This window comes from Dermacentor variabilis, chromosome 9 (assembly GCF_050947875.1).
Source record: "Dermacentor variabilis isolate Ectoservices chromosome 9, ASM5094787v1, whole genome shotgun sequence".
In the NCBI taxonomy this organism is placed as follows: domain Eukaryota; kingdom Metazoa; phylum Arthropoda; class Arachnida; order Ixodida; family Ixodidae; genus Dermacentor; species Dermacentor variabilis.
In genome coordinates, this window is record NC_134576.1 from 135,504,788 (window position 1) to 135,515,927 (window position 11,140).

At 44.5% G+C, this 11,140-nt stretch overlaps 1 protein-coding gene across 1 annotated transcript; it reads right to left on the reverse strand.

Annotated features, from left to right (window-relative positions):
• Positions 1-880: 880 nt before the first annotated feature.
• LOC142558206 (monoglyceride lipase-like) lies at positions 881-10,325 on the reverse strand. Its single transcript, XM_075670364.1, has 5 exons — positions 10,182-10,325; positions 8,655-8,765; positions 6,876-7,049; positions 4,789-4,920; positions 881-1,349 (listed from the first exon to the last, which is right to left on the reverse strand). The coding sequence occupies exons 1-5, from the start codon at positions 10,233-10,235 to the stop codon at positions 1,161-1,163; spliced, it is 660 nt and encodes a 219-aa protein (XP_075526479.1). The 5' UTR covers positions 10,236-10,325; the 3' UTR covers positions 881-1,160.
• Positions 10,326-11,140: the final 815 nt, after the last annotated feature.

Genomic DNA, 11,140 nt, shown 5'->3' on the forward strand with positions numbered 1-11,140 from the left:
AATGGCTCATACCCCCTAAAAGCAAAACAAAAAAAATCATGGCGGAGCTTTGTTGTAATGCAAATGCTACAAGCACTCAGTAAAGTGAAGCGTACAGTCCATACATTCATTAGAATCACGCATACAATGTACAGAAACGCGGCGCTTAGTCGAGTAGTAAAAGAACAACAACACGTAGCCATCTCAATGGCTCGTACCCGCATAAGCAAGCGAAAGATGCAGCGGCTCATACCCCTGTAAGGCCGAGGCTACCAGCGCTCACCAAAGTGAGGCGAACAGTGCCTACATACATTGAAATCACCCATACAAGGAACAGAACAGCATAGGTTTCAATTCCCTGCTGAGGGTACGCAACGTAAACTCGAAGAGAAACGTCGTTGGCATAGAGAAAGAAATTCTTTCTCTATGTCGTTGGCGCGAGTGTGGCCAAATCCACCTAGAAGGTGTGGCCTGCTATAGACCTTTTTTGTCTACGCTGTGGCAGCAGTGCATTCATGACGGCAGAAAACTTCCAGTCATGCATTTCTTACACTCAAGTTAGCCAAGAAAACGGAAGTATCTTGTGCATAGTTTACTGCAGGCACATATTATTATGTGTTCAGATATAAAGAAAGTGCGACATGTGTCGATCTCATGTAAGGGCTTTTTTTTTTTTGTTGCACTGAACAATAAAATTCCTTTGCAGAACATTCCAACTTCACAGCAAAGCTGATGCCAGCTGGAGGGTTCTGTAAATTTATAGGCTATTGTTCTACCAGAGGGCTTAACCGCAGGTCTTCTGTGAAGCCTGTTTGTAAGCATGAAAAGGGTCTATACGAGCCCGCGAAGCCGCAGTTCAGCGTCTGAAACGAGCCGAAGACGCCGAACCGCAAAAGCAGCAACGCGACGGTGCGAGACAGCTCATTACCGATTGTGCAGCCGGCCGGCAAAGTGTAGCAATCCACGTCGCTGCAGCGGCCGTAAGACACCAGAAAACAAGGGGAGGAGGAAGCTCGCTCGAGAATGTAGCAATAGACCGATGCAGCCCCTTTGTCAACGTGGAAACTTTACATTTAATACGTTGCGATACAGTCGCTAATTCCGCATGTAATCGTTCGCGACAAGCTTACGAGTGAGCGCACAAGTTTAGAAACCATCGAAAATGAAATAAAACACGCCGTTCACGGATTGGACGTCATGGACTTTGCCCCTTGCATTGTGCTGTCCTGTTGGCCGGACGTGCCTGGTTGACTCGAGGTCGACATTCGAGGAGGCAGTCTGGCGCAAAACCAGTCGATGATATCTTTGAGGACTTGCTGGGCGACGCCATCCGGCTCCTCCAGCAGGCTGTGGTATGCGTCCTCGTATACCTGCGATTACAGAGAGAGTGTGTGGGAAGAGGCGCTATCTACGATGGGGAGGAAACGAAATTGTGACCTAGCAGGAATGGTCCTAGTTCAGTTCAGTTTATTTCCAACACAATGTTGGGGGTCCTCCAGGCAAAAAAGTTGTCATGGACAAGTTGAGGGGACCTGGGGACCATACAGACCGCAGGCAAAGTGATACATTTACAAAAGAACAATTAAAAGACTTTACATCACAGGGTATTTTGAAATAGTGAAAATAATATACAATCCAATAAAAAATCAAATGCAGATATGGCAACTACGAACATACAATGAAAACATAGAAATATGAAAAAATAAATATGCACTTGTGTTAAAGGGTTCTTCACTCATAAAACAAGGAAACGTCTTATTTGCGATTTGAATTTATAGAGTTTAATGCTGAAATTTATTTGGGAATTCACACGCTTTATTAGTGCATGCATTTGATAAGCGAGGACCGCCCTTCCAAAATGTGTACGTGTTAGTGGTGTTGTTATCCGTTCGTTACGCAGTGCATAACGAGCTGACGTTGTGTGTGCTTAATGTAACAGGTTATGTTTATGTATGTGCAGCAGGAGTTGCCAGAGAAACAACTCTGACAATGCGCTATTTACGGTTCTCGACTACCACTTACCACGAATGCGTCAAGTTTTAGAGTTTTGATAGACACAGAACAGTATGAATGGATGAATTAAATCTTGGTATATTAGGTAGGGATGTGTGATTATCCCAAACTTTCGAATAACAAATCTAACAGTGTCCTGTTTGGTTCAGCATTCAAATCGAATATTTTCTATTCGTAAAAATGAATATTTTTCGAATATTTTTTGAATATTTCAAAACGTCAACTCCTCAAAAATATAAAACTGGTAATTGGAGCAAAAGTACGGTGCATTTTCACCGCGAGCACAGTAAAAGCCTAAAACACGAGAACCTCCGTAGTAGAGCAGGCCACGTTGCTCAGGTAACCATATTTTGCAGTCTATACAGCGACCATACGGGCTCTCTGAAAAGTCCTGTGCACCCTAAGGAACAACTCGTTTACTCCTAATGCTCCATTTGTGCTTTTAATGAACGCCACATAACATACTATGTAATAAGATGAACTTCCTATCTCCTGTAATACCAGGATGCGATCACCGATTTATGTTATTTTGGATAGCGGCTGTTCATTATTTTAAACCTGTCCGAAAACTATTCGATATTCAATTCGATGCAGTTCGTTTCTAACACTATTCGATTCGTATTCAATTGCCTCTCAACAACCACTATTTGCGCACCCCTAATGTTAGAGACTTTTCGGAACAGCCTCCCTAAGCCGCCATTTTGGGTACGTAAATAACCGAACTAGTTTTGTACACCTTCGTTGTTGTTGTTTACTGTTTTGGTGTTCTGTGCTATGCGCTGGTGATAGCGTACCCTAAATTGAGTCCCCTATTTATAAAGGTGCCTAGTTATGTTACAACTCACGCACAATAAAAAACGTTTTTCATGGCAGGTATCGTAGTTCTGCGTCTTCAGTTGAGATGTTTAAAAAAGGCAGAGTTTCCCTACAAATGTCATGTTCAGATAGCAAATTGATAAATTTCCTCATAATGGCCTTTAAATAATTAACATTAGGATGCATATAAGAGCTGAAATACGGTCGAGTTTGTGAGACTGTATACTTGACTTGGAGCGCAAAAAAAAAAAAAAAACGCGAGCATAGAGGAAAGCAACACTCTGCAATGTACAACCGTACCTTGAGGGTATAATAAATACATAATAAATAAATAAATAAATAAATAAATAAATAAATAAATAAATAAATAAACACCAGACAAGACGAGCGCTTAGTTCAAACTGTTTGAACTTTGCGCTCATTCTGTCTGGTGTTCCTTACCTCTGTCCTTGCGTTTTTTCCCGCTCCAAGTCAAGTATTAGGGCGCATGTTCCAATTCCGGAAATAAAGCTGGGCCTAAGTGAAGCCACATCTGCTTCGCAGAAATCCACTAATAGGACTTGTCGAGTTCGAGATATCCCTCCGCCAAGTTAGATAGAAGATAAGCATGCGTTCCACTTAGTAATTTCCCAAGAGTCCCCCACGCGCACTGCACGGTAAAACTGACTTAACTGCGATACACTTTCAAGAGGATTTTTGGATTCCAGGGAACTGATCGCACAGTAGGGATGCCTAGTGATTCAATATTATTTCATTATGACCACATTCATGTTTACAATTGTAAGATGCAATACAAAAAGATTGTTCACAAAGAGAATCAATGAGGCTAGTATTAGGCAACCAAACACATTGCCTATTGTTAGGCGAGGAATGTCTGCCTTATTTGGGTCACCTACCTAACCATGAAGAACAGCACCACCGAACGACCCACCGTCACATCATTTTCTCTATTAAAAAAATTGATTAAGGCATTACAAGAATATAGCTTGCAGAGTTACTTTTGAAATAATTTTTGTTAGTTTTATTGTAGGGGAGGGGGTATCGATTGGCCTATGTGAGTTCGCACGAATAAGACGTGTATATTACACATGTGCGCTCCTGAAAAAAAAATGCCTGTTACGTTCATTTCTTTCATTAGTCCACGTCGGCTTTGCGCTGTTTATCTGTCACTATGCAATTTTGCCTGCCTGTACTATTTGCCACACTTGTGAGTCTAAGCAGGTCCCAGTGAATGACTGTGCTAAGCAGCTTTATTGCAATGTAACCTAGCAACCCCAGTCATATGCAACAAAACCGTATACTTAGTGTATGAAATGCTCAAGATTTGTTTCATTTGAATGTCGCTGTTTCACTGTTCAGTATCTGCAGCTGTTACTTTGTGTGCCTGCAAGCGAGCAAATCAATCCTAAATCGTGGTTTCGGCTGTCCGCAACAAGGTGAATTATTCACATCTGTGGTCCTTCTGATGTACGAGTCATGTGCATGCATGCTCCGTGACCTTCCGACCCAATAATCTGACATAATCGTATCTTGTTCAATTCATAGAAATTCATAGAAATTCAATTCAATTCAATTCATTCAATTCATAGAAATTCATAGGCAGAGAGGTAGGTCTCAGGCAGACTTCCCTAGCCTGCTACATCGCACCAGGATAAATGAAAAGGGATGCAATTAGACGCACAAGGAAATGACGCTGAGGATACAGAGGGTGAATCAACGCAGTCACTAAGCAGATAGATTCATCGATTGCGCAATCCCGAGCCGAGAATGCTTTGACGCCTCTGCATCTGTACCTCGAGCCTGACCACGGTCTCAGTATAGGACTTGCTTCACTTGGCTGTCGTTACGCGTGTGTCCAGAGAATCAGCCAACCTTTGGTTTTCGGGTAAAGTCCCGTATACCTTATCGTACGGCCATAAGGGTGGTTTTGTGGAATATGGTGATCAGCATCTAGGTGAATGTGGGTACAAGATTGCTCACTTTCTGGTTCTTGTCCTTACTCGAGGCCTTTTCAAAGAAGTTCCTCGAGCTTTGAGGGTCGCATACCTTGTCGCCTGTTCCGTACTGTAGAAGGAACGGCAGTTCTACGGCACTCACGTGAGCATGGGCGGCCTGGGAGAGATCGAACACGGGAGTAACATAACGAAGAAATGAGGAAGGCTCATAATTAAGCCTAGGCAGTGTGCATAAAAGCTACAACGGATTAGCTATTATATTACCTAAGGGCGCATGCGTTAACCAGTCGGATACGGCGACGTCATGCCAGCTGTGATGCGCGTGAAGTGTAGAGTCAACAGCAAAAGTTTACGGGATTCGGTTTCCCCTTAAAATGTAAATTCCTGCACTGTTAAGGCATGACACTTTGTATTTAATGAATCTCTGTGTAGGTTGCGAAGGCTGCTACATGCTGGAACATTTAATTCGAGGCTGTGTGACCGCGCTTCGCGAGAATTCAGCTTCTTGGCAGATCCTGCGTCCCGTAAACTTTTGCGGTTGACTGTACATGTTAGACACGCAAGCTAAGAAAAGCTTGCACCCGTTCTTGCACCAAATTTTCACCAATGGCTTATCTTGGAGTGGTATTCCCTGGTGATCACTTTAGGAGATACTTACACTATCGCGAGATTTCACGAGACGAGTGCCACGTGCGTCGGCGTCTACAAGCGACGGCGTTCCTGGCCCGCTGTCTTGGTACGTTGGGCACAGCGGCTGAATGCTGCGGCTCGTAGACGCCACCCCACGTCCGGCGCTAGTCTCGCGAAATCATCTCGCGAGAGTGAAAGTATCTCCGAAAATTATGCCTCCAAAATATCGCCCTTGTCTTCCAACAGTAATAGCCATCAATCTTGCGTGCGTTTTCTTTCGTTAGCGCTTCGCCACCGTTACTTTTAGGTCACGAACATATCAGGGCGACATAGCGTTCCTGGCATGAAAGTGTCGAGCGAGCACAGACTTATAAAAGACGCCGGTATACGCCGGATTGTTGACAATGATTGTTGGGGCAGAATTCAAACGTAAAAGATTGTAAAAGCTTTCACATTTCACGGTAATCAACTGCTCTGACGAAGCATGCTTCTGTAACGTTTAAATTATTATTCGTGCCACTTTGCGACTGCAGAAACTACTGTTTGCAATCGCTGTAAACAAACGTGTCAGGCGAGGACAATTGTTCTGCGAATGGCGACAATCAACCTGGACAGTTTTACGCCGGCAAATAAATTTTGCACTATTGCTCGCTGTGGGTGGGTCAGTGACTAACCCCCGCGTTGGGAAACGCGCCTTCACATGTTTGACTTCGTGAAGATAACGCCTGTCGTGAACGTGCCCAAGATTCTCATTACGCTTCCGTGGGCGCGTTCACGCCAGGCGTTACCTTGACCAAATGAAGCATGGACTTCAAGTTAAGGTGCATTCCTGAACATGGGGTGCAAAGAGTTTCCCTGCGATGCTGTGAGTCGTTAGTCTGATTTCTAGCCATGTCAACCCCATACATGGAGGAGAAATTTAAAGGTGTTCTTTTACTTAGATATATGAATCCGTTAATGAAATTGAGCAAATTAAAATTATTCTGGAGCCTGTGCCACTGCGGCGTCTCTCATAGACCAGTTGTAGTCATGGGCGTTAGAAGCTTCTCAACAACCAGTAGGTTTGAATTATAGAAGCGAGAGCCCTTCAACCCACTGGTTTACGTAAAGCGGCTGACAATAGCACGTCCCAGTAATGACGTCGCCAGAAATGTTTCTGCGAACGAGTGAGAAATTTCTGGTTGGATTGCAGCAAACATTTCAAAGTTGATTCGAATTTCAGACGGTTACTGGCTGCACCGGAGACAGCCTGTCGTTCCTTTCCAGTGAAGCGGAGCCTAAGTAGGTAAACGGACGCGTTCGCACACTGTGTTATTTCCTGCGTTGACATGAAACCGAGTTCATGCCAGCGGATATCAGCCCTGCGTTTCTGTTCGACCCCGCAGTGTGCATTCCATGTTGGCGCTTGATTGAACCTGTCATATATAGTGGCTGCCTGAACTAGGCGCGTATGCTATATTGCGCTGCGGCTTGGTTGCTTACCTCTATCGCGTCTACCATGGCGACCACCCATCGGAGGCGGACGCTTCCGACGTAGTACAGCGGGTCGTTGTTCATGCGGTTCACGACAGCGGCGTCTCTGCAGCTCTGGTCGACATTCGCCATGGCCGTGGGGAGGCAGGGCACGATGCAGACCAGCAGGCGAGCCAAGTACGTCTGATCGTCAAACCGTGCGTACAGGCAGCGATAGCTTTGGTAACTTTTAAAGAGTGGAGATGCCTTCAGGGGCGTTTACAGGGGTAGCGGGAATACCGGGAGGGGCTTACTGACAGATGGACTACAAGATGACAAAACAGGATTCGTGATTTCGTTGTACAGATTCGTTACGAACAACGACAGAGCGCGCAGAAACAAAAAACTGTAATGTGGACACGAGACGGGTGCAAGTGACATTAACTATAAGGAGAGGCATCGCCTACCACGATGTTCCGCGCATGCTCAACAACGCCATCTCTCCCGCATGGATGACTAGTCAAGTTAAAAACCACATATATGAAGCGACGTCACAACGAAAACTACGTTAATGTAGAGAACTGCGCTAGTTGGTGCATTTGCGAACGCTACGGCAAAGGTCCGAGCAATGAAAGACGACGGACGCTCTGCCCTGTTTCATACTCTTCGCCCATCGTCTTTTGTTGGGGTTAACCTTGTTTTAGTCGTCGAAAGAAAATCGATCGCTTTCCTTTACAAGCGCCTCGAGGCACGTCGATGCGTGGCCCATGTCCGCCTGATTATGGCTAGTGTTCTTGCTCGATCTTTTGCTATTCATAATGAACAAGAGAAATCTCACCCGGGACGCTTGTCATTGTTCACCATCTTGAAATAATTCAAGTTGCCGACCTCTTGCGAATATTTTGCTTTGTTTTAACGTGGCTGGTTTTCATCAGCCAGAAATGTAAGCAGCTTGCGTATTAAAAAATGAAATTAATGATAATAACAAGAAAAAATGGCTTTAAATTACGCAAACCTCCCCTGTTCGACATGAAAGCACACCATCTTCTGCAACAAAATGTCGCGTATCATGTGGAAATGTTTGATATCTTCCGCGTCTGCACGCCACATGCAGCGCGTAGGAAGTCAGTGGTGTGCTGGAAGTATGCACCTATCCCATCAAATGTAAACGGGCAGATGCCTGGCCACTGGCTTACAAACTAAACGGTTAAACGTAAAACTCGGCGCCACAACTATTATATGTTTGACTATATTACAGAGAAGCTGTATACCTTTACCGTCCAAGGAAATTTTCGTGTTGCTGGCGTAGTAAGCGAAAAACTCCATATACGTGGGCCGATCCCGGAGATAGAGCAATCCCGGGGCGACCCGCCGCGGAGGTGCAGTTCGCCATTAAGGGGAGCACATAGCTTCGTTGGTCATCCTTCTTCACAGAGCGGAAGGGCACTGAGATTTTTTTAAAGATCTAATCGGACACCAGAGTTGCCATCGCTGGGCACGCATTACTGTATGTTATAAACTCGATAAGGACAGCTGGCCATTCCTAGGGGCTTACTTCATGTAGCTGCTGCCAATACCGTAAAGTGACATAACGGCTTACTGGGATGCGATGGTGAAGCATGCTTATTGCAGTTACTACAGAATGCAATACAGAGAGAGAGAGAGAGAGAGAGAGAGAGAGAGAGAGAAACAAATCCGAGCAGATGATCTTAGAGGCCGTCCAGTATTTCCAAAGGACTCCAGGAGCATAATGCTTCGCTGCCAGCGCCACAACTTTCACGCTTCGCAGTCGACTTCTTTTAACCTTACCGTGAACCGTGTGTAATACGGCGTGTTTATGCCAAGTAGGGGTGACATCAAAACCATGCCCGCGAAACCGCCAGGCCTCCGCAGAGCTGCCAGGATGACCAGCAGACCGCCCTGGATAGCAGAGGACAACGAAGTGCCAGGACAGGATGGGGCACCCATAGCGCGTCGGGTAATATACACATACGTCTGGCTGCACATGCAGAGGCCGCATTATTCGCATGAGCAGCGGTTCTCTACTGAAATGTTCCATATGCCATTAGAATCATTCCGCATGCTTTCCGCATAACTTTCTTAGCGAATCTATATAGATGCCAAATAAGTTTCCTTTATTTCCATAATAATCGTACGCAAAACATTGAATTATGGGAGTCTATACGAGATGTTGTAGTAGTATTGTTTTGATTACTACTCGAACATATTTGCTCAGCAATCTCTGCGATCCGTTCACTTTGTGATGACATGATGTTCAGAGCTAGAGCTGGTCAATATCACTGCTGGTTAGTGTCTGGTTGTTCGTATCACATGTAGCGCGGCTTCACGCACTGAACTCTTTTGCCAATTACCGATTGACAATGTTGGCGTGCTTTAAGATACAATAAAATCACCAAGTGTTAACGTGCAACAATGAGATTTCTACATAAGGTCATTCTATCTCTAAAAGATGGTCAAGAGAAAGAGAGGGAACTTATTTGAAAGAAGGCAGAGAGGTCAACCTGAGCTAGCGCGCTATAGCCTGCTACTCTGCACAGAGGGAAGGGAACGGGGTCATAAAGATGTGAAGAGGGATGATGACGACATAGAAAGAGGGATGCACAACAGTTTAAGCAAGTTCAACATTATGCTGATAAACATTCAGAAATATAATTCATGAAGCCACTGTCGAGTTGCCACTGCCTTTCTATCCACGTGAGAACAGCCCGATTATTGCTGTTTTTAAGTATTTCATAATATGCACTCGCGTCCGGGCCGCATGTCATCCAGGATCGCGGCATGTCAAAGTTGGGGTCTAGGCGAGCAACTCTATGCTGTAGTGCAGGAGTTGCTGAGTGCGTTACTTTGAATGCAAGAAGTGCAGCGACCTTTTAAAAACACTAGAGGAAATACCGTACAAATAAACACTAGGAAACTTGTCTGGAACGTTTTCACAGAGCAGAAAAGACGTTTAATACATAACCACACCTTAATCTTTCGATACAATACTACTAAGTAAACTTTGATGCGTATGCGTAGAATGGTGCACCTAATCATCTTACCAAAATGCCGCACTGGTGTCGGCTATATACCTCTCAACTTAACATACATTCGCGGTTCACGTTTCCTTGCTAACTATTATTTAGACTGCATAACTAAAGTAGTATTCCACCTTGCACGCAGTTTGATAGGGATATGATGGACGCTATTTGTACAAGTCACTCTACGAGCTACTTAATTTTTATTTCTGCATCGTGGGCCTGCTTATTTGTCGATTAAAACAGGTCTGTACGCAAAGATTCACTTCTGCATCGTATTTTCTCAACCAATACTCACCATGGAGTGCCCGAAGAGGTAGACGGGTTTTCCGGGAAACTTGGCCTGCTCCATGTCGATGTGGGTAAGGATGTCTTGCACGTAGATGTCGAAACTCCTGATTGTACCCCGGGGTCCCTCACTTTTCCCGTGACCGACTGCAAAAGTGACATTAACCTGGGACGCTCTATCCGCACGCATAAATAGTCCCCGTATCAATAACACCCAAATTGCTTTCCAGCAGGCTCTAGCGACTAAAAACACACGTCCCGCATGATAGTACAGAATGCCGCTTGGTGCTAGAAGGGGTAGTTACGTGCCGCATATTAAAGGGACGCTTAAAAAAATAATTTGAGCTGTATTATTAAATGTTCCTTAAATAAAAAAGGCCCCCCTGAGAAGATGCGAAAAAGATGCAAAAACGAAGGTATTATGGCAACGCCGTTTGAATTTCCCGCACGGCCCCCCCATATTGACTCCGTCTGTTCAGGCATAGTTCCTTTCTTCTCGGTAATGCTGGACTACATTTTACGGCAAGAAAGCGATAAATTGAACTTAGTAAGTGTAAGGAAAGTTTACTTGCTCACAGCGACCCGAATACAAAAAAAAATAGTAAGAATAAAGAAAGAATACTTTGAATAAAAAGCGCTAGAGTATCAGCGCGAATTTTCAGAAATGCAAATTTGATCTACATTTCCTGTCGTAATAAGCAACCATCTATTACGATATTAACACAGTCAGAATTTTGAAAGAATGCGTCATCGCATTAAACTGAAATTATTGTTTCACTTTAATGTCTCTTTGAGATGAGAAATTCGAATTCACACATCATGGGCAACCGCTGCTTGAAAACCAGATCGTTGCACTCTCTCAGATTGTTCACGACTATACGTACATTCGAAACAAAAAGCTATTCATTGCAGATCTTTGTTGTTCTATTAAACTATACAAACGCCACGGGTATTCGCCGATGCAGCACG